The 24,683-nt window shown below is 40.1% G+C and overlaps 1 protein-coding gene across 1 annotated transcript in view; it reads right to left on the bottom strand.

Annotated features, from left to right (window-relative positions):
• Window positions 1–24,683, bottom strand: part of EYS (eyes shut homolog) — a 1,726,005-nt gene that overhangs the window by 78,159 nt on the left and 1,623,163 nt on the right. The window contains exon 35 of the mRNA XM_059941649.1: window positions 11,604–11,786. Within this exon, the coding sequence (XP_059797632.1) occupies window positions 11,604–11,786 (183 nt within the window). The remainder of the gene's footprint in view (window positions 1–11,603; window positions 11,787–24,683) is intronic.

The raw sequence follows: 24,683 nt of genomic DNA, 5'->3' as shown, positions 1-24,683 counted from the left end.
TGGTACCAGGGTGATGGTGGCCTCATAGAATGAGTTTGGGTGTGTTTCTTCCTCTGCAATTTTTTGGAAGAGTTTGAGAAGGATAGGTGTTAGCTCTTCTCTAAATGTTTGATAGAATTCACCTGTGAAGCCATCTAGTCCTGGACTTTTGTTTGTTGGAAGATTTTTAATCACAGTTTCAATTTCATTGCTTGTGATTGGTCTGTTCATATTTTCTGTTTCTTCCTGGTTCAGTCTTGGAAGGTTATACCTTTCTAAAAATGTGTCCATTTCTTACAGGTTGTCCATTTTATTGGCATAGAGTTGCTTGTAGTAGTCTCTTAGGATGCTTTGTATTTCTGCGGTGTCTGTTGTAACTTCTCCTTTTTCATTTCTGATTTTATTGATTTGAGTCCTCTCCCTCTTTTTCTTGATGAGTCTGGCTAATGGCTTATCAATTTTGTTTATCTTCTCAAAGAACCAACTTTTAGTTTTATTGATCTTTGCTATTGTTTTCTTTGTTTCTATTTCATTTATTTCTGCTCTGATCTTTATGATTTCTTTCCTTCTGCTAACTTTGAGTTTTGTTTGTTCTTCTTTCTCTAGTTTCTTTAGGTGTAAGGTTAGATTGTTTACTTGAGATTTTTCTTGTTTCTTTAGGTAGGCTTGTATAGCTATAAACTTCCCTCTTAGAACTGCTTTTGCTGCATCCCATAGGTTTTGGGTCGTCGTGTTTTCATTGTCATTTGTCTCTAGGTATTTTTTGATTTCCTCTTTGATTTCTTCAGTGATCTCTTGGTTATTTAGTAACGTATTGTTTAGCCTCCATGTGTTTGTCTTTTTTATGTTTTTTTCCCTGTAATTCATTTCTAATCTCATAGCGTTGTGGTCAGAAAAGATGCTTGATATGATTTCAATTTTCTTAAATTTACTGAGGCTTGATTTGTGACCCAAGATGTGATCTATCCTGGAGAATGTTCCGTGCGCACTTGAGAAGAACGTGTAATCTGCTGTTTTTGGATGGAATGTCCTATATATATCAATTAAATCTATCCGGTCTACTGTGTCATTTAAAGCTTCTGTTTCCTTATTTATTTTCATTTTGGATGATCTGTCCATTGGTGTAAGTGAGGCGTTAAAGTCCCCCACTATGATTGTGTTACTGTCAATTTCCTCTTTTATAGCTGTTAGCAGTTGCCTTATGTATTGAGGTGCTCCTATGTTGGGTGCATATATATTTATAATTGTTATATCTTCTTCTTGGATTGATCCCTTGATCATTATGTAGTGTCCTTCCTTGTCTCTTGTAACATTCTTTATTTTAATGTCTATTTTATCTGATATGAGTATAGCTACTCCAGCTTTCTTTTGATTTCCATTTGCATGGAATATCTTTTTCCATCCCCTCACTTTCAGTCTGTATGTGTCCCTAGGTCTAAAGTGGGTCTCTTGTAGACAGCATATATATGGGTCTTGTTTTTGTATCCATTCAGCCAGTCTATGTCTTTTGGTTGGGGCATTTAATCCATTCACGTTTAAGGTAATTATCGATATGTATGTTCCTATGACCATTTTCTTAATTGTTTTGGGTTTGTTTTTGTAGGTCCTTTTCTTCTCTTGTGTTTCCCACTTAGAGAAGTTCCTTTAGCATTTGTTGTAGAGCTGGTTTGGTGGTGCTGAATTCTCTTAGCTTTTGCTTGTCTGTAAAGCTTTTGATTTCTCCATCAAATCTAAATGAGATCCTTGCCGGGTAGAGTAATCTTGGTTGTAGGTTCTTCCCTTTCATCACTTTAAGTATATCATGCCACTCCCTTCTGGCTTGTAGAGTTTCTGCTGAGAAATCAGCTGTTAACCTTATGGGAGTTCCCTTGTATGTTATTTGTCATTTTTCCCTTGCTGCTTTCAATAATTTTTCTTTGTCTTTAATTTTTGCCACTTTGATTACTATGTGTCTCGGCGTGTTTCTCCTTGGGTTTATCCTGTATGGGACTCTGTGCTTCCTGGACTTGGGTGGCTATTTCCTTTCCCATGTTAGGGAAGTTTTCAACTATAATCTCTTCAAATATTTTCTCTGGTCCTTTCTCTCTCTCTTCACCTTCTGGGACCCCTATAATGCGAATATTGTTGCATTTAATGTTGTCCCAGAGGTCTCTTAGGCTGTTTTCATTTCTTTTCATTCTTTTTTCTTTAGTCTGTTCCGCAGCAGTGAATTCCACCATTCTGTCTTCCAGGTCACTTATCCGTTCTTCTGCCTCAGTTATTCTGCTATTGATTCCTTCTAGTGTAGTTTTCATTTCAGTTATTGTATTGGTCATCTCTGTTTGTTTGTTCTTTAATTCTTCTAGGTCTTTGTTAATCATTTCTTGCATCTTCTCAATCTTTGCCTCCATTCTTATTCCGAGGTCCTGGATCATCTTCACTATCATTATTCTGAATTCTTTTTCTGGAAGGTTGCCTATCTCCACTTCATTTAGTTGTTTTTCTGGGTTTTTTTCTTGTTCCTTCATCTGGTACATAGCCCTCTGCCTTTTCATTTTGTCTGTCTTTCTGTAACTGTGGTTTTTGGTCCACAGGCTGCAGGATTGTAGTTTTTCTTGCTTCTGCTGTCTGCCCTCTGGTGGTTGAGGCTATCTAAGAGGCTTGATGGGAGGCTCTGGTCGAGCCCAGGGTCTTGCTACTCCTCCATCTTGGATCTTTCCAAATTGATTCACAAATTCTAACAGACAAATGGATTTTTCCTTTCCCTTCTTTCCTGTCTTGAGTGAAATAAAAGATGTGAGAGGACCCACGGAGATAATGCTGTGACTTTCTAGTTCAATGAAAATGACTTAGTGAATGGCTCCTGATTACTGGTGAGAGTTCCCTTCTGAGGGAACAATTCCTTTTGTGCACACACTTTGTGGGTATATTTGAATATATTCTAGGGCCTGTTAGGCTTTTAGATTTCTGAAAGGAGGAAACTACCTTTTAATCAAATATTCTTGACATTGAAATAGAATGATGCTGACACTGAGACCAAGATAAACTTAACTAAGCTTTCTTTAGTTGACTATGGGTATATTCAGTTTTTGAAAAAAGCTAAATTAGGTATGAATGAAGAGTTAGATAAATGTGAATGATTTTAGGAAAATAATGGAATAAGTTTATGGAGCTAGAGTCAAAGCTAAAAGTGATGCAAAGCAAAAAATATATCTAGTTTGACCCAAAAGAATGGAAGTTTCATTAGAGCAATACACATATGGTATAGGATTCTGGACACTGGAACCATTTTTACCCCGTACTCAGAGACAGACTCTGCTTTAGTGACTGTTACACCACTATAATTAAGATAACTGGAGAGTTTGAATGAACTCTTTAGGAGCATACAATCTCTATCTTAAGATCTGTACAGCTTCTAATCATAGTGGGAAACTTTTAGCTTTGTATTTTGTTGATATGACCATTAAACTATGTATATTCCAGAGCTTTGAAAGCAACAGAACCATACAAAGCCATGCCCATGATGTTTCTTCATTAGTCATTGTCTACAATGGAGACCATATAGTGTCCAACTCAGAGGATTAAATTGTAAAAATGTGGGCAGTGTTAACTGGCTACTGTTTGTGGCCACATCAAGCTGGTGCCCTGACTTGCAGCTGTGCTAGTGAACAGAAGGGCGAGAGTGATGCCAGCTACAAATGCACCACTGTACTCCCAGCACATGAAAATAGGGTAAGAGTGACGCTGACTACAAATGCACCGCTGCACTCAGAGCACATGAGAATAGGGTGAGAGTGACGCTGGCTACAAATGCACCACTGCACTCAGAGCACATGAGAATAGGGTGAGAGTGACGCTGGCTACAAATGCACCGCTGCACTCAGAGCACATGAGAATAGGGTGAGAGTGACGCTGGCTACAAATGCACCGCTGCACTCTGAGCACATGAGAATAGGGTGAGAGTGACGCTGGCTACAAATGCACCGCTGCACTCAGAGCACATGAGAATAGGGTGAGAGTGACGCTGGCTACAAATGCACCGCTGCACTCAGAGCACATGAGAATAGGGTGAGAGTGACGCTGGCTACAAATGCACCGCTGCACTCAGAGCACATGAGAATAGGGTGAGAGTGAACGCTGGCTACAAATGCACTGCTGCACTCAGAGCACATGAGAATAGGGTGAGAGTGACGCTGACTACAAATGCACCGCTGCACTCTGAGCACATGAGAATAGGGTGAGAGTGACGCTGACTACAAATGCACCGCTGCACTCTGAGCACATGAGAATAGGGTGAGAGTGACGCTGGCTACAAATGCACCGCTGCACTCTGAGCACATGAGAATAGGGTGAGAGTGACGCTGGCTACAAATGCACCGCTGCACTCAGAGCACATGAGAATAGGGTGAGAGTGACGCTGGCCACAAATGCACCGCTGCACTCAGAGCACGTGAAAATAGGGTGAGAGTGATGCTGGTTACAAGTGCACCGCTGCATTCCGAGCACATGAAAATGTGATAAAATGCGTTTCCTGGAGTTACATCTGGCTCCCAGTTTTCTATCTCTTGAACAAAAGGAGTTGAGAATAGAAAGAGTGGGAAGTCTGGAACTCTCTTGATGTGCTGTCAGAGATGACAACATGAAAACAAGGGATGGAAGCACCAGTTGGTGGGTAAACTTGAATTTCCCTGAGATGGAACCCCATGTGCTCACTGGAAGTGCAGAACAAACAGTGAGAATGTGGGCTTGGAGTTGATCGATTTGCAGTTTGTTCCTCCTCTGGATGCTCTTCTGTGAGACCAAGGTGCTCCCACTGAACTATGCTTAAATGAACACTCCCCTCCATGTAGGTTTAACAAGGGGGGGATTTGCTAGGATCTGCATATTGTTGTCGTTTTTAACCTTATTTGAGCCCTGGTCAATTTTTCACATATTTCTCAGTCAGTAAAGTGAATTAGCTTAACTTCTTTTTTTTAAAAATAAATTTATTTATTTATTTATTTATTTTTGGCTGTGTTGGGTCTTCGTTTCTGTGCGAGGGCTTTCTCTAGTTGCGGCGAGCGGGGGCCACTCTTCATCGCGGTGCACGGGCCTGTCACTATCGTGGCCTCTCTTGTTGTGGAGCACAGGCTCCGGACGCATAGGCTCAGTAGTTGTGGCTCACGGGCCTAGTTGCTCCGCGGCATGTGGGATCTTCCCGGACCAGGGCTCGAACCCGTGTCCCCTGCATTGGCAGGCAGATTCTTAACCAGTGCGCCACCAGAGAAGCCCTTAACTTCTTTTTGAACAATCTTAAGAACTCAATTTATTTGATAACTTAGATGACATTGAAGATACAGTCCAGGATGTTTAATTTCAAGAAAATGAAGATTTGATAGTTTGAGGTGGTCAGGTAGAAATCCTCATGGTTTCTCATCACATGATGAACATTTTTCTGTTGTAGAACACTGGCACACACTGCCAGTTGTGACTGGAGGTGGGCAGGCCATGCGGCCCGGTGCTGTGCCGCGTGAGGGAGTGGCTGCCCCTCCTTGCCCTCGTCTTCCACGGGGTCTGTCCCCGGCTCTGAACAGGTGGAGCTGACAGTTTTGTGTGATGCTCCATCTTCGTTTTTCTGTAGATGACATACACCCCCATTTTTTTCCACAGAAAAATATCAAGCTATATTTATGGGCTCTTATTTCAGTTACAGTTAATAACTAAGGGCTTGAAGTAAACAAGAAATTATTTGGCACGAAATATGAGGTAACCTTTCATAATTACCACAGCACAGAAGGCCTGCCTGCAGGTGATGGACAGAAAGCTACACACACAATGCACTCAGACACAGAGATCAATTATCCAGGGAGTTATGTATGTTTTTTTGAAAGAGTCTGTCACAGCATCACACCTTTTAATACAAGATAATGTTGAGATTTAAACTTACATTTCAATGATGTGAACAGTAATCCATGTCCTCCCCTCCCCTTCATTTAGGTCCTAACTTTTCTGACACAATCGAGATCAATCTGTGCCCACACAGTATTATGAACGAACCAGGAAAGCCTCTGTCTATGGAGAATACTTCAGTGAGTGAAAGAATCAGTAAGCATGTGATTATTGCTTTCTTACACAGTACCTGCCATGTGAGCGATGCAGTGGGGCATATGAAAGAAATTAAAGACTTAGTTTATCCAAAAGGATTTAAAATTAATCTTGATGAGGGATTATGCAATTGCTGCTATCCTAATGTTTTTGATTTATGAAAATGGTAACGTCATACGATTTGAAGTAGTGATTGTGAATGACAACACAGTGTATGATGAGGTTCTAAATTATGGGATAGAAGCTACCTGTTCCATACAGGCTTTGTGTAGGTAGGATATGGGAGACCTGGGTTTGTCAGAGGACCATTACCTGGATGGGTTGTATCGAGGATGGGAAGAGACCTGGGGCAGGTGCTCCAGGCAGGAGGGAGCAGGGAAGGTGGCGTGGATGGGGCGATGGTTCTCAGATGTCATAGTGGGCTGGGGATGGGCTGGGAGAGTGTGGAGCTGGGGAGGTGAGTGAGACTGCTGCAGCACTAGTTGTAGAGCATTGGCTGAAATGGAAGGGAAAGGATGGGAAACACACTGAAAGGGAGCACACTCCCTGACTGTTTTAGTTGGATGAAATTTCTACTTTCTGAGTTCCATCTTTTCTATCACTTACGTACTTCTTTACATTCAATGATGCCTATGTTCCAGACAAGTATTAGACACCGTGATGGATACTTTGTGTACCAGACATAATTTCTGACCTCTGGCTTAGTATTGTTAATAAAATTTTAACAAATTTTAAGTTAACGATAAGTTCACAAAATTTTAAGTACGTTATGTTGTGCTTCCCTAAATTGATTATAAGTTTTAGTGTAACAGATATTTTTGTATTCATTCTTTCAAAACTGTAATGAGTGTCTACACATGACGGCCACTGTTGATAGAAAAAAGAAAAGCCACAGTCCTGGCTGAGAGAGATTCAGACAAACAGTTATAAAATATGACAACTGTTCCAGCAAGCTGCAGTGAGATGAATTCTTAAATTTCCTGGAAGTGTTAAAGACTTAAAGATAATTTTTTGAGCTGAGGCTTAAAGGATAGAAGTGGTTTTGAGGCATGAAAGTGAAGTGTGGGTGGCTCAGGAAGATTGGGACAGCATATGTGAAAGCACGAAGGTAGAGGATGCAGTGAAATGACACAGTGACATGACCCAGTGACATGGCACAGTGACATGACACAGTGACATGACCCAGAATGTACATGTGTGCTGATATTGCCGAGTGTAGGGCGGAATGAAGGACAAGAGATTGCGCAAATGGGCAGGGGCTGGACACATGTCTGTGCATGTTATGCAAAGGCTCTTAGGTGGTATGTTATGAGGAAGCATGTTGACTAGGCAGCATACGTTCAGACTTCTATGTGGAGAATAGAGGGGGAGAGGGCAGGACTGGGCAGGGAGCCTGGAAAGGAGGTTATTGCTACTGCGACCACCTGTGATAGATAAACTGGGAGCAAGGAAGAGAAGAAAGGAGAAGGAAAAAAGATGAAAAAGTCATTGGAAGGTAAAATGGACAGACCTTGGTGTTTTATAGAACATGAGGTATAAACTGGAGAGAAGATGACAAGGACCTTGTCTGACTTATTCACAACTGTATCTCCAGCACTGGGAAGAATCCCTCATCTAGGCTGCCAGTAAATAGCTGTCAAAATGAATAGAAGGGAGAAATCCAGATGACTCCTGGGTTCTGGAGGAAGCAGAATGTTTATACCAGTCGCCAGTGGAAGGAATATGGGAGGGGAAGATCAGGTATTCTTCTGTGGACCGATGTGGGACAGACTGGTGGTTTTTAGAAGAGCCAAACTATAAGACACAAGTTATAAGGGAGCAAAGGAAGAATTGATAATGAAGGAAATGCCAAATATGACTGGGGAAAGGCAGGACAAGTTTTAGGTTAGGTTAAAATCCTACGTCAAGAGAGACATTTTCAAGTGGAAATGTTTGACAGGGTAATTTGTCCAGAGTTCAAAGTGCATGAAGTCTGGCAAAATCAGAGTCTGGCTCTGGGGACTCGAGGAAGAACATCACCCGTGTTGGGGAGTGAAGAAGGTCCCTTGCCTTTTCATGTCCAAAATTAGAGGTTGGCTTATATTTCAAGTTATCATATGAACTCTGTGGCTTTGTGCATCTTTTAACCTGAGAAAGACAAAGGCAGCATATGAAATGGTGGTTTTAGTAACAACCAAAGCACAGGTCAGAGATTGATGTTACTATACAATAATACCTAAATGTGGAGATACCACTGTTAGAAACACTAACTTGGGTCCTAGTTTCTTATATAGAACAGAAAATTGCAAATTTTGTGGTTAATGTTGATCATAATAATATATTTTAAAGGAATATGTGTTTCTTTAACCAATAACTTTATGCTACATACATTGAAAAATCCTCCCTGCCTATGATATTACGAGCAATAACTGCATATCTTAGTCCGTCCCCATATATAGTCTAAGTTAGCTGGTCCTTAGGGGTTTTGTATGGTTGCTCTAAAATATTAGTTGCATGAAAAGCACCTAAGGTTCTTGATAAAAGTCTATTTTTTTTAATTCAAGAGGGCCTGTGAATTAATATTTTAACAAGCATCATCGTGTGATTCTGATACAGGTGTGAACATGTTCTACCTGGAGAAATCCTCCCTTGAGAAGCTCTTTGGACTGACTTGCATTTCTTAGCTGGTGTTCTTGCTCTCTCTGGTGGTACAATGTGGAATTGTATGTTTCAGATTTTTCATTTTCACTGATTGGCAGATAGGGCTCCGCAATTAATCTACCAGTTATCCAGCCTTTATTTAGCCATGCTGTAAACCTACAGATGCAAGTGCTGCATTAGCATTCATCTCCCTACACACAAAAGAGATGTGAGAAGACCAGAAAGTGTAACATATAAAATTTCATACTTTAGAAATGCTGCGACCAAGACAACGCTTTTACATTTTTTTGTTTGGAGAATTTTGAAGGAATCTGTAGTAGAAGAGTATTGAAGAGGCATTTGGTGGCAGCATTTTCATGGGCCAAATGTTTATCTTTTGCTTGGGTTCTTCCTCTGTGAATCGTTTAGGACTCAGACTCAAGCTTTGTGATGCTCATTTGAATTTTTCATTTGCCAGTTTGTTTGTTTGTTTGTTTGTTTTTTGCTAATGTGAAGGATATAATTGTATTCAGAGTAAAGAGTTAGAGGTAGGAATTCCTTCTTCTTTTCCTTCTTTCCTCCCTGCCTTCTGGCAGTCATTCAACAGATGTTTATTACAGCCCCCTGAGGGAGGCTTTGTGGGTGATACAGTGATAACCGGGACACCATTTCTCTGAATGAGGAGAGAAATGTAGCCCACCAAGGCCTGTCATGAAGGCTCCATGCCCAAAGTGCAGGGCAGCTCAGCAACCCTCAGAGGAAGGAGAGAGTAACCATGGGGAAATCATTATGGAGAAGACGGCATCTGAACTGCAAGTCCCCGAGACTGGCCACTCTAAGAACCTTTGTGTAACTGAGTTGCTGACTTATATGACATACAGTTGTCTGTGCTTATTGTGGGTATTTTATTCAGTGCTGATTATGTGTCAGGCAGTGTGCTAAGTGTGGGTGTATAAAGTTCAGGAAGGATTGTAATCAAGCAGGACCCTGTGGGGCCATCCCAGGGCAGAGCCCCGCCACACCCCCATGTCCTCTGCCAGCCTTTTGTCTGTAGAGAAACTTTAGTTAAAGAATACATTTAATCAGAGAAGTGAGAAATGTGGGAAAAAAGGAAAACTGTTAAGTAAGACAAAATAATAATAGTTTAGCCCTTAAACAAAGTCAAGGACCTTTAGTTCCTCCTCGAGGTCTGTAGATACTATTCTGAGCCATGCCCTTTGAGCTGTTTTGCAGATACTGAAACCCTTACCAGGTGAAAGAACTTAACTGCATGCTGCCCACAAGCATGAAGACCCCAGGTGGAACCAGAAGGTGGATGATGTTGACTCCCAATTATCTTACCACCAGCCAATCAGAAGAAGGTCCACGAGCTGATCATACACCCCACATTCCCCCTCCCTCTTTTAAAGGTCTTTAAAAACCTTTCCCTGGAAGCTTTCAGGGAGTTTGTGCCTTTTAAGCGTGAGCTGCCCTGGACTCCTTGCTTGGCGCCTGCAATAAACGCTGCACTTTCCTTCACCACACCCAGTGTCGGTAGATTGGCTTTATTGTGCTCAGGCGAGCAGACCTGAGTTTGGTTCGGTAACAGGATGGCTTGGTCTCTGTCTGCCTAGAGATCCCAATCTCATAATAGAGGCAGATAGGAAACAAAACAGATAAATGATAATAGATAAATAGATAACTATCTACAAAATAGATAAATGAATTGTAAATTGACGTAAGGGCTTTGAAGGAAGTAAGCAAGAGGCTGAGGTAGAGAATAACGTGGGTGGGGTGGCATGAGACCTGCTTTTGTGGAGGCGGCTGGAGAAGGCCTCCTGCAACAACACAAGCAATGATGTTGTGAGTCCAGTGCTCCCTGATACTGAGTCCACGTCTTAACCCTGTTTGTCCTCCCAGCTCTGACGGGGAATCACCATCATTATACGCATTTGAACAGAGAGGAGACTGAGGCACAGGGACACTAAGTAACTTGACGTGTAGTTTGTAAGTGGTGGAGACCAGATCCAAACCTACCTTTCAGGCCCAGAGCCTGCTCTCTTCACCACTCTGACTGGCATCTCCCGCCAAGGGTGGGGAGGGGAGAGCACATATGGTGCTCAGAGGCAGGAGAGTGCTCATGCGATAAAGCAGGCCTCGTCCTCCCAGAGGCGGGGCGAGGCTGCACACCACCCTTCCCTTGGGGTGTGGGCTTCTTTCAGACATGTGTTAATACAGAAACAGGCATTGGGCGAGTTGAAAAGGACAGAATTCGTTAGTTCCCCTAGCACTGTAGAATTACTGATGAGAAAGGTCATTTTCTGGTGTAACATTTTGATTTCACAGTGGAGGACCCCCAGCTCAGAGAAGATAGCTGCTTAATTGCTTAACTAGTTAGTTGCTGACTTGGGAGTAAAACATACATGCTTTTCCTTGATCCCACGTGTGTAAACTGGTTTCTACTTAACACACAAATTTAGCTTATAAATTGCTTTCTCACCAATTGAAGGGCACTGGAGTACATGATTACAGCACTTTCTTAAATTCTTGCTCCTTTAATTTGGGATGGTTTTTTTTTGAGGGCAACCATTCCTGTTTCACGACACATGGTAAAATGTGTTCCTTCTGAGAATTTCCCTTCTCTCCGTCTCTGTGGAAATGCAAAGAAACAGAGGACGGGACCAGTCGATAAGCTCACTTCTCGTGTGACTCGCCGCCTTCTCTGTCTTCGCGTTTGCTGGCAGGAGTTACAATTCCCTGATTATAAGAGGTGGCCTGGTGTGAACAGGGCTTTGGGGTCAAGGGCTGCTACACACCTTGGACAAGGCACATGCTTGAGCAGCAGAGAGGAGGAGGCTGATCCAGGCAAGTGCCTGCCTCACTCACAGCCATAGTCCCTGAGGAATCTCTCAAGTATTGTTAAAAAAACCTAAGCAAGCCCTAGAGGGTTCAGGTAATCTTACCATGGCCCTTCTGTCCGGTGAAAAATATCAAGTTGTCTTGCACTGCTGAGTGGTTGTTTGCCAGCTGAAACTTCAAGTGGAACTCGTAATCATAGCTGATGTCTGGGACCTGCGAATAAGCCAGGAACGAGGTATATCCAAAGGCATCCATCCCACTGAGACTGGGCTGGGTGATGTGAACAGCTGTGGAGAAGCCCAAAGCAAACAGTTAAAACAAGCCTGTTCATGGACTTGTAAGAGGAGGGTTGTGTTTTGCTGCTGCATCTTGCCACATAGTCTGTTTAGTATCACATTAATTATTCTTATGTGCCCTTCAGCATTGAGCAACTCAGAGACTCAATAGGGAATTCAAATCCAGAACAAAGGAAGTGTAGTGTTTTGAGATCCTGTGTATAATCCTTTAACTCACATATCCTTTCAACATGAAGAATTTACTTAAAAAGCAAAATCCTACATTTTGGAGATTAATTTTAGAAATAGAAAAAAATCACAGGCAGTCAAAGTATTTGCTTAGGTGCTTTGTAACCATAATTTGGCATCCAAATGCCAGATATGACTTACAGAGGGACTCACAGCTTGGAACAAACTGAGCTTCTCTAACCCTTCACTTTTCTAAGAGCCAAAGGTCAGGGGTAGGAAGGCCAAGAGATGGGAAGGAAATGGATCAGTTTCCATCACCATATTGTGAATGACCTGAAATTTCCTTGAAGTGAAATCGTTGCCTAAAAGAAATACTCTTCCTTACTTTGTTCAGACACATGTTAGATAGTGAAAGCATGGGTTTCAATAGGCCTGAAACTGTAGGGAGATTTAGTAGAAACAGGAAATGGTAAAACCCAGAAGTACAAGGGCCGGTGCAGACAAATAAGATTTAGTTGAGGGGTGCTATCTGCCAGCTAGCTTCTCTTTTCATCCTGCCTCTAATCTTGTATCCACATTTTCTTTTTCATTGTTCTGTTTCCTTCATAAGTAGTCCCAACTGGCTTTTATTTCCTCACTCCAAGGGGAACAGGGAACAGGAAGGGGGATTTTGACCCCCATCCTGACTACTGTGAATGGTATCCCCAGATTAAAGGATGTTCCTAGAGTCTATCTTTATTGGTTCAAGACTGCTCAATAGAGGGAAGAAGAGCTTGTCTTGATTACTTTACAATGCTCCCTTCTCAACAGGTGGTGGCTCTCTCATGAAGTTGTAAAACTAGAATTTTTACAAACCTTAAGAAATATCCTCACTCTGGTACTTAACGCTTAAAACAAAAGAGTTGTTATGTCTGGTTATAATTGTTTATACAGCAAATAATTCTGCTATCCTGGGAAAAAGAATTCTATTAGAAGCTTTTATTTCTGCTTGTTTCACATAACTATTCAAGTAGGGATTTGTATGGAATCAGCTGAATACTTCATTTTGATATTTTATTAAAATCTTATCAGTTTATTCCTTGGGATGTGTGTCCTAGGATAAGTATACATTTTCTCAAAACTCACCAGAATCTGAATTAGGATTTTGAGACATACCACCGTTTATATATATATTTTTATCTAATGAAGTAATTGGTGGTTTGTGTTTCAGAGACAATAAGACTTCCCATCAGGGATTTCAGTGGTTCTGTAGGTAGGATGGTTGAAGGAAATTCAATAAAATTAACTGGAATTGAAACAAAATAAAAATACTGACAGTGTTTGAATGTTGGCATTAAAAACAGTTAAAATAGAATTCAATTAAAAAATAAAAATAGGAATGTCTTTCTTTTATAACATTTCTTCCTGTTAATAATTTACAACTGAGTCTACTAAAAGTTTTTGTACATTTAAGTTAGATTAACAAATATATATGTAGTTCACTATCTGACCCTGAGCTAGATATTGGTGACACAAGGATAATAAAGCACAATCCTTACCCTCAAGGAACTAGTGTGTGGTCAGTTAAATTACTCAACTGAACTAGACTGAATCTTGGCTGATGACAGGAGTTCACCTGCAGGTGACAAGCAAAGATCATTTCAGGTGGAAAGAACAGCTTATTCTAAGATGGGGAGGCCAAAAATCATGTCATACTCAGGGAACCCATGGAGTTTGCAAGTTTTAGAATGAAGTATAAAAAGGAAAGTGGAAGCAAATGAAATGAGATAGTTAAGACAGGGGTCAAATTATGAAGGGTTTGATATTTTCCTCATAAATTTTGAGTAGTTAAGCAAAGATCAAAGTTGCTTTTAGAAATATCACTGTAGTGATGGAATATGAAGGCTGGATTAGACAGGGGGAACTGGAGGAGCAACCTTTGGTCAAGAATGATAGTGAGGACTTTGAGGACATTGGGAAGTCTAACAATGAGTTCAGCTTGTACTGAATCATCAGTGTAAGCGAATGGGTGGGTGACTCATTGAAAACGGTAACAGTGTGATATTGATAGGAACAGTTAATAATAGAAATGTGTTATCAGTGCTAGTACTAAAAAGCAGCAGGCTGAACAGTGACGGAAGAGGGTAACCATGCTCACAGGGGGGATCTGTCATGTGCTCGGAGTCTCTTGGTCTGAAGCCACGCTGACCAATGACAGCTCTACACCATATGCAGCTGTGATCTCAGACTGCACTTGGTGTAGAGAAGGGCTTGGTATGGAGAATAGAAAGCAAACATCTTATTAATAATATTCTATATTCATTAACTATCAGGATAAATAAAATGTATTATTAAAGTAAATTTAGCCTGTTTCTTTTTACTTTTAGAAATGTGCCTCCAGGAAGACAAAATTACACAGGCAGCTCCCTTCCTATGTGCTGAACAGCCCTGGGGAGAACCACGTGGCTCTAGGCAGGCAAGCGCCTTTTCTAAACCCTTAGTTGTGACTTACCTCAAGGGCCTTTGTCTTGTGGTAACTTTGAGCCTGTGAAAAGAGAAGCCCCTTCGGGGAGCAATAGAATCAGAAAGGGTCAAAGAATGTCTGGTCCACACTCAGAGGGCCCTGTGTCCTCAGCCACACGTTCGTCCTCCTGCTGGATCAGGCAGGAGGACACGGAGGGGCCCAGACTAGGAGGAAGAGGGCTTCCATCCTCAGGAATGATTCTTTCCAGTTCTTTACAGTAAGCCCTTTATGATCTTAACCAAGTGACACTGAGTGAATTTGGTTACTCTGTTACACAAATTCCCATATCAGACTCTGAGACCACCAGTCCTCATCAAATCAAGTGACTGAACAGGTTGCAAGGAGAATATTTTAGGGCTACTAAATGCATTTTTTCTTTTTTAATCCTAGTTGCCTCATGGCTTCCAAATGTGAACTTATGTATTTTTTTTCTTCAGTGCTATTAAAGTGACAACAGTGGATTGGGAATGAGGAAGGAAAGGGATTGCTGAGATTTGAAGTAAAAATAAATTATTTACTGTGTGAAAGCAGTGAAGGAACATCTCAGGCAGTCAAAGACCTAACATATCTCAACATCTTAGGGTCGTTAAAAATTCTAGAAACCCTCACAAAGGGAGAGTGTCATAATCTTTACTATAATACATGCTCTGCTGTGGCTTGGTGTAGAATCTCTGCACAGCATGTTTTATTATGCTTATAGAACACATTTTAGCAAAAATTACTGCAAAAAGGGTATAAACTTCTGTTTTCTAGAAAATTTACTAGGACAAATTTTTCTCATTCCCAGTAAAGGCAGAGAAATAACCATTATTGTTTTTTTAAAAAATTAATTAATTAATTTATTTATTTTTGGGTGTGTTGGGTCTTCGTTTCTGTGCGAGGGCTTTCTCTAGTTGTGGCGAGCGGGGGGGGGGTCACTCTTCATCGCGGTGCGCGGGCCCCTCACTGTCTCGGCCTCTCTTGTTGTGGAGCACAGGCTCCAGACGTGCAGGCTCAGTAGTTGTGGCTCACAGGCCTAGTTGCTCCGTGGCATGTGAGATCTTCCCAGACCAGGGCTCGAACCCGTGTCTCCTGCATTGGCAGGCAGATTCTCAACCACTGCGTCACCAGGGAAGCCCAACCATTATTGTTTTAAATGTTACTGTATTTTTTTTTTTCTTTTGTAAGCATTCTGTAGTTAGTCCTCTTCATCTGAATTACTGAAGTTTTGTGCACGGAAGTGGGCAAGAGGAGCTCCTCGGATGTGGGAAGAAGACATCTCTTGGGCTCAGATGGCAGATCCATCTTCCATTCCTCACTTCCTGCAGTGAGACGCAGGCTGTCAGCAGGGTGATGGAGGGGAGGCCGCTGGAGCCTCAGCTCAGGCTGGATTCTGGATTTCCTCACTTCCTGTGTGAACTTGGGCAAGTTAACTTCTCTGTTTTAGTTTCTTCATCTGTAAAATGAGGATAATAAGTACCTAACTTCTTGTGAAAGGTGAGAAAGGCAGGCGGATGCAGGAAACACACCTGAGCTAACCACGTGTCCCAGGTGGGCAAAGCTCTTGCACCAGCCCTGCAATCTTACTGCCTTTTCCCAGTCTCTAGGGTGACTATTTTATGCCTCCTCTTTTCTCCTCTGAAACATCTGATATTCATCTCTCTCTCAGTTAATGATCTTGCTTCTTATTCCACTGAGAAAAATAAGCTCTAAGAACAGAGACGTACCCATCCTTTCATCATGGAACCTTAACCTTCCTGCCCTCCACGCACTCATTTGATCCACGTTTTCTGCCTTCCCTCCGGTTACCAGGCCGACTCTGCCTTGGTGTTGGATCCACCCCTCCTTGTGTGAAAGACATCACTCCAACAACTGTTTTCTATTTCCCAGGAGACACCGAATTCTTTTCTACGGAATCATCCCCTTCAACATCAGACACGCTCAAATATCTGCATCTGACACACTGGTTTCCTCAACCCCACCTTCCTCTCCAGCTGCTCCTGTTTCTCTGCCCATCATTATGGTAAGACTTTTCTAAATAGTCTCTCTATGATTCTCTGAACTTTTTACCACCCATTCACTCTTGATTTCATTCCAGACAGGTTATCTTTTCTAGCTTTCCTTTGAAACTTCTGTTAGGTCACCTGTGACCACCATCTTTCTAAATTCAACCTCAATTCTCTGTTTCTATCTTATCCTGTCTCAGAAACAGTTGACATAGTTGATTATTTCTTCTCTCTTGAAATGCCTTCTTCACCTGGGTTCTCCTGGTGTTCTTTCCACCTTGAACCGCTCCTCCTCCTCCTCCTCCCACCGTTGCTCTCTGATGACTCCTGAGTAATGGTCTCCACCTCTGCCTTCTTCCCAGAGCTCCAGATTGGTATATCCAGCTACCTACTAGATATCTGACATACATTTGTACATCCAACAAGAATCTCAAACTGGACATATACGAGGAAGAACTCTTTATTCTCATGTTTTTATAACCCAATCCCTACCAACCGGATCTCTTCCTCAGTCTTCCCTGTCTTTGTTCAGAACAAAAACTAGTCATCATTCTAAAATTGTTTCTCTCTCTGCCACCTCAACCAGTCAATTGGCAAACCTTGTTAACTTCATCTTCAAAATGTATCCTGACCCCCACTGCTTCTCACCACCTCCATTACTGCCATCAAAGTTCAATGCATTTTTCTCTCTAGCTTGGACGACTGTATTTCTGTATCTGCTTCTTACCTGCTCTCCTTTGCCACCTTGTACCCTTATAGACTCTCTCCCATATTGCAGCCAGTGCAACCTTTTTAATATTAATTGCATGTTAAAAGTCCTCCAGTGTTTTTGCTTGAATTAAAAAAAAATTCCTTAGCACAGCCTAAAGCCCCTACTCTTCAAATTTATTATATACCCATTTCTTTTTGCTCATTCTGCTCCAACCATCCTAACTTCTTTGTGTTTCTCAAACCAAACATGCTCAGAGCTTCTGCTCCTCTAGTTTCCAATGCCTGAAATGTGTTCTCCCCCAGAGGTGCATGGCCTGCTCCCTCACTTCCTTCAAGACTCTGCTCAAGTGTCCCCTCTTCACAGGGGCTTTCCCTGACCAACCTATTAAACTATCAATCTCCTCCTGTCCCCGTACTCTCTAGTTCCTTAACCTGCTTTGCTTACTGCACCCTAATTACGTTATATGCTATTTATTTGTTTACTTTAACTTGTCTCTCTCCCCAGTTAGATTGTAGTTCCTTCAGGACAGAGAGTTTGCCTGTCCCTCATGGACTCCAGGATGTGTGACAGTGCCTGGCTCAAGTGGGTTCAGAATACATATTTATCAAATGGTTGAATGCATACATATACAGGACTTAACATAGTGTTGAAAGCATAGTGACATACGTATGTTATTTTTCTGATGTTATTATTTATCTAGTATCTTAACTGTTCTGTTCTTAAGTGATGAGGGAAAAATTGGAGCTATTGGATGAAGATGGGAAATAGAATTTCTACAACACCACCAATGCTCATCATTGCTTGTTCAAAATTTTTTTTTTTTTTCATTTTTCTAGCCATTTGCCACTAAAGAATAAGAATGTTTCTGGAATTTTGCAAAAACATTAGAATCTTAATTCTTTTAGTGTGGGCAAAAATTCAGATAATATATTGTATATGGATACTGAAAACAAAGCCAGGGGCTCCCGACTTGATGAGTTGGTTGTTTTTCATAACTAAGTTATATAAATACAACTACAGTTTTACAAGTTTTATCTTATAAACATTGTTTTCTGTTTAATACTTGATAATAATGTTTTTTGTAACTTGTAAGCCAAAATACTAAATATTTTTCTTGGGGCAATTGACAGTTTTTGACAAAAATTTTTGGCTTTTACATGACAAAATATCTGTATGATTACCTCACAATGTTGTTTAAAATTTTGCGATATGAACTTGAAAAAAATCCTTAAATTCATTAAGGAAGATTTCTTGAAAATGAACAGTGTTTGCAGAATAGATTGTCTTGTCTAAATCTATTTTTTGAAATAAAACTCATTGCTCCATTTTTATACAAATACAAAAGACAAAAAAATTGTGGTTGATTTTTACTTGGATTCTATATTTTATATAGGCTGCAGAGTGAACACCAGGTAGCACTGACCTAGTGAAAATCCAATTCAGTTGTTCCTTTTCTATTGCGTATTTTAATGAAGCAACAGATGGTAGATGGATTTACTCTGGAAACTGCTGATTTAGAAAGACTCTAGTATGCTAATTTTACAAACATGGTGTTCAGCAGCATAGAGTACCTTGAAACAGACATTTAATTTTGCCAGGAAAATTAATATATCCTTGGGCAGATGGGTAAATTTAGAAAAATATAGGACCACTGTTTGCCTCTCCAGGTTTCTTTTGTAAATTTGAGTATAAACATCTTTCTTCTTTTTGTTCTTAACTTCTTAACAAGATAGCAGTAAATTTAGCTCAATATCCTGCACAAATGCAATCAGGTTATAAAACCATGTACATGATCATTGTTGTTATTGCTATTGCTGTTGTTGAAGAAGCTCCTTGTGGAGTATGCGTCCACACTGTTTATCATTTAGAAATAAAAATGATATAACCCAAAAATGTGATTTTCATTTAAAGGGAGTAGAAATAAATCTTCTGAGATGCTTGTACAAAAAACATACACATCTGTTCTTTCTGAACCAAGATAAATATACTCAATTCATGAATAAAATAAAGCTGTCTATTCAAATGGATCTATAATATTCAATTCACCCACAGGTAAAAAACATGAAATAAATATAGTTGGTTGATTGTCAATTCCTGCTCATACTAAATCATTCCAATATTCTACGTAGATGTATAATTCCTACCATTCTCACTTCTTCATCTAATTGTTAGAGAAAAGTTAAGAGCAAAGAGAATTTTACATTGAGATAAGAAAACTGATGAAAATGTAAAGCATCATAATTCCCATCAGGAAAAGAAATGATAAATGATCAGAATTCATAGCAGCACATTCTTTTTAGATGCACAATTCTTAGAAATCAGTGCCATCTTCTGGTTTCTCAAAGTACTGCTTTAAATCTAAACCAGGTTTTGGTAGGATTTTTACAGTACTATGAAATATCAAAAAAAAAAAAAAAAAAGGAAGGAGGGATCAAGGTGGTGGAGTAGGAGGACGTGGAGCTCCCCTTCCCCCACAAACACATCAACATGCATCTACACGTGGCATAATTCTCATGGAAAACTAACTGGAAACTGACAGAACTCCTATACAACCAAAGCTGCAAGAAAGATCTCCACTTAACTGAGTAGGGTGGAAAAAAAGGAATTGGGCTGGGACCTGTGCTCCTGGGAGGGATCTGAAAAAAAGAGAAAGTCCGCACGGCTAACCCTTGCCCTGGGAGTGAGCAGCTCAAGCCACAGCCTGGGTGTCCCGGTCCTGGGGTCCAGTGCAGAGGAGAGGAGCCCCCGTGCCTGCTGGGAAATCCTCTGAGACAGACAGGAGGGCTGCAGAAACCGGGACTTTCCTTGCGAGGAATGTGTGTGCTGGTGTGCTAACAGTCAGGGCACTGGTAGCTGTTGCCTGCGCTGCACTTCCCAATCCGGAGGGACAAACACCCTGGTCTTGCTCACTCCACACCACAACCTGGTGCAAGATCTGGAAAAAGACATGCTTTGGCTACACAGAGACAGAAGGGGATGTGACCTGGGGGGGCAGTGGTGGCGCTTGTCCACGTGCTCAGGTGTGCTCAGTGGTTTGTCTCCCAGCAAGAGCACCCAGCTCCGCCCACTCCACATTGCAGCTTAGCGCTGGATCTGGGGCAGACAGGTCCTGGGAGAAGTCAGCCACAAGGCAGCCCAGATCTCAGGTGGCAGCACAGCCACTTCAATTCCTGCAGCAATAACACCCTGACCCCCAGGCCACAGCCTTGCACTAGATCTGGGATGAACACAACAGGGCTTTCCCTGTTTCTGAGTGGAACTGCAGACACCTGCATGGGAGGCACATAGGTTCGCTGTGACTGCATGGACCTCACTTGCTTCAGTAATCACACACTTAAGGGCAATGAAGCCTTATTGAACCTGACCCTCAGGGCTTCCACCCCAAGAGCTGGGGAGCAGACCCTGACCCTGACAGGATGGTAACAGCCACAGAGCAGAGAGGAAGCCCTGCCTCACATCCTACACAGGCTTTAAATCCCCCAACACAAACCACACCCCCTATCAAGGAGATAACAGCCAGCACACACCGAGGAAAGATATAGCTGGTTTCCATGCCAAAACCAGCCCTACCACCAAAACTATTGGAAACACACAGTCTATACAATGATGCTCCCACATAAAAACACCCCTTCAAGACCACAATAGAGAACTGTTTCTCCCAAATTCATAGAGACAGAGAAAGTTAAGTAAAACAAAAAGGCAGAGGAACTACTCCCAATTAAAAGAGCAAGAGACCCCCCGCCCCCAAAAGAACATATAATGAAACAGACCTTACTGGTTCAACAGACCCAGATTTCAAAGAGGTGGTAATAAAAATGCTAACTGAATTAAGAAAGATTATTGATATAAACACAGATAACTGTGACAAGGAAATAAAAGTTATACAGATGAATCAATCAAAAATAGATAATTCAGTTTCAGAGATAAAAAGCAATCTACACAGGGAACTATATTCAGCATCTTGTAATAACCTATAATGGAAAAGAATCTAAAAAAGAATATATCAATATATCTATATATCTATCTCTCTCTATATAACCGAATTACTTTGCTATACACATGCAACTAACTCAACATTGTAAATCAACTATACTTCAAAAAAAAAAAAAAAAAAAGAAAGCAGTCTAGAAGTAATAAATAGCCAATTAAATGAGACAGAAGAATGAATAAGTGATCTGGAAGATAAAATAATGGAAACCACCCAATCAGAAGAGCAGACAGAAAAAACAATAAAAAATGAAACCAACATAAGATCTATGGGAAAATATAAAGCAAGCAATTTTATGCATGGTATGAGTTCCGGAAGGAGAAGAGAGAGAGAAGATCAAAAATGTATTTGAAGAAATTAAGGCTGAAAACTTCCCAAACCTAAAGAAGGAAACAGATATCCAGATACAGAAAGAGCCAAGGGTCCCAAAAAAGATGAAGCCAAACAGACCTACACCAAGACATCATAATTAAAATGGCAAACGTTAAAGATAAAGAGAGGATTCTTATGGCAGCAAGAGAAAAACAAAGGGTCAGTTACAAGGGAATCCCCATAAACTTTCAACTGATTTCTCTGCAGAAACTTTGCAGGCCAGAAGGGAGTGTCATGATATATTTCAAGTCCTGAAAGGGAAAATCTGCAACCTAGGATACTCTACCCAGCAAGATTATCATTTAGAATAAAAGGAGAGATAAAGAATTTCTCAGACAAGCAAAAACTAAAAGAATTCAGCAATACTAAACCTTCCTTAAAAGAAATAATGAAGGATCTTCTTTAAGTAGAAAAAAAGCAAGAATCTATAGGAAAGGAAAAAAAATCACAGAGGAAAGGCAAATATATAATCAGTATTGAAGATCAATTAAATAAGCCAGTACATACATACACTAAAAACAATAAAAGAATTATAAAAGCAAGTATAACGATAATGAGCAGTAAAAGGATATGTAGATGTAAAATAGGACATCAAAATCACAAAATGTGGGGGAGGGGAGTAAAAAAGGTAGATATTTTAGAATATATTTGAACTTAAATGATTGTCAGTTTAAAGCAAGTAGACATAGTTATGGGTCAACATACATGAACTCCATGGTAACCACAAATCAAAAACATACAATAGATTCACAAAAGCTAAAAAGAAAGGGACTCAAGCATACTACAAAAGAAAATTATCAAATCACAAAAGGAAAATCAAAAAGAAAAATGAACAAAGAGCTACAAAAACAACTGGAAAACAAATTAAAACAGCAGTAAGTACATACCTATCAATAATTACTTTAATTGTCAATGGATTAAATGCTCAGATCAAAAGACAGAGGGTGGCTTATAGGATAAAAAAAAAAAAAAAAGAACCTGAAATATGCTGCATTCAAGAGACTCACTTCAGGGCAAAAGACACATACAGACTGAAAATGAAGGGATAGAAAAAGGTATTGCATGCAAATGGAAGCAACAGGAAAGTGGGGGTAGCAATATTCATATCTATTAAAATAAACTTTAAAACAGGGCATAAAGAAAGACAAAGAAGGACATTATATAATGATAAAAAGATCAATACAGAAAGGGGATATTACACGCATTAACATATACACACCCAATGTTGGAGCACCTAAATATATAAAGCAAATACTAACAGACATAGAGGGAGAAACTGACAATAATACAATAATAGTAGGGGATTTTAACACCCCATTGACATCAATGGACAAATCATCCAGACAGAAAACCAATAAGGCAACAGAGGTTCTATATGACTCAATAGATCAGTTAGATTTAATTGATATCTACAGGACATTACATCCAAAAAAAGTAGAATACCCATTATTTTCAAGTGTGCATGGAACGTTCTCTAGGATAGACCACATACTAAGTCACAAAATGAGCCTTGATAAATTTAAGAGGATAGAAATGATATCAAGCATCTTTTCTGATCACAATGATATGAAACTAAAAATCAACTACAGGAAGAAAAATGGGAAAAGAACAAACATGGAGACTAAACAACATGAAAAAAACAATGGGTCAATGATGAAATCAAAGAAGACATTAGAAAAGGAGACAAACGAAAATGAAAACACAACTTTACAAAATCTATGGGATGTACCAAAAGCAGTTCTAAAAGGAAAGCTGATTCCAAAAGACAGAAGAGGTGGGAACACTTCTAAATTTATTCAATGAGGTCAACACCACCCTGATACCAAAACTAGACAAAGAAACTACAAAAAAAGAAAAATACAGGTCAATATCTGATGAATAAATGCAAAAAGCATCAACAAAACATTAGCAAACGGAATCCAAAAATACATAAAAAGAATCATACACCATTATTAAGTGGGATTTATCCCAGGGATATAAGAATGGTTCACTATTCACAAATCAGTCAATGTGATACATCACATTAACAAAATAAAGGATAAAACCCATATGATGATCTCAATAGATGCATAAAAAGAATTTGATAAAATTCAACATCTATTCATGATAAAAACTCTCAGAGTTGGTATAGAGGGGACATATCTCAACATAATAAAGGCCATTTATGACAAATCTACCGCCAACATAATACTCAATGGTGAAAAGCTGAAAGCTTTCCTGCTAAAATCTGGAACAAGACTAGGATGCCCACTCTCACCACTTCTATTCAACATAGTATTGAGAGCCCTAGCCACAGCAGTCAGACAAGAAAAAGAAATAAAAATTATCCAAATTGGAAGGGAAGAGGTAAAATTGTCATTATATGCAGATGACATGATAATATATATAGAAAACCCTAAAGACTCCACACAAAAACTGTTAGAACTGATAAACAAATTTAGCAAGGTAGCAGGATACAAGATTAACATACAGAAATCTGTTGAATTTCTTTAAACTAACAATGAAATATCAGAAAGGGAAAGCAAAAAAAAAAAAAAAAAAAAACCCTTTTAAAATTGCATTAAAAAATACTTAGGAATAAACCTCACCAAGGAGGTGAAATACCTTTATGCCGAGAACTATTAAATGTTGATAAAGGAAATTGAAGATGATTCAAAGAAATGGAAAGATATCTCACACTCCTGGATTGGAAGAATTAATATTGTTAAAATGGCCATACTGCCCAAAGCAATATACAGATTTAATGTGACACCTTTCAAATTACCCATGACATTTTTCATGGAACTAGAACAAATAATCCTAAAATTTATATGGAAACATAGAAGACCCAGAATTGTCAAAACAATCGTGAAAAAAAAGAACAAAGCAGGAGATATAAACCTCTCAGATTTCAGACAATACTACAAAGCTACAGTAATAAAAACAGCATGGGATAGCGCAAAAACAGACATATGGATCAATGGAACAGAACAGAAAGTCCAGAAATAAACCCACACACCTATGGGCAACTAATCTTTGACAAAGGAGGCAAGAATATACAATGGAGAAAAGCCAGTCTCTTCAGCAAATGGTATTGGGGAAGCTGGACAGCTGCATGTAAATCAATGAAGTTAGAACACTCCTTCACACCATACACAAAAATAATCTCAATGTGGCTAAA

The sequence above is a fragment of the Balaenoptera ricei genome, chromosome 12, assembly GCF_028023285.1.
Source record: "Balaenoptera ricei isolate mBalRic1 chromosome 12, mBalRic1.hap2, whole genome shotgun sequence".
NCBI classification, from domain to species: Eukaryota; Metazoa; Chordata; class Mammalia; order Artiodactyla; family Balaenopteridae; genus Balaenoptera; species Balaenoptera ricei.
The sequence above is the reverse complement of the archived record's forward strand: the minus strand, read 5'-3'. Positions and strand labels throughout refer to the sequence as shown.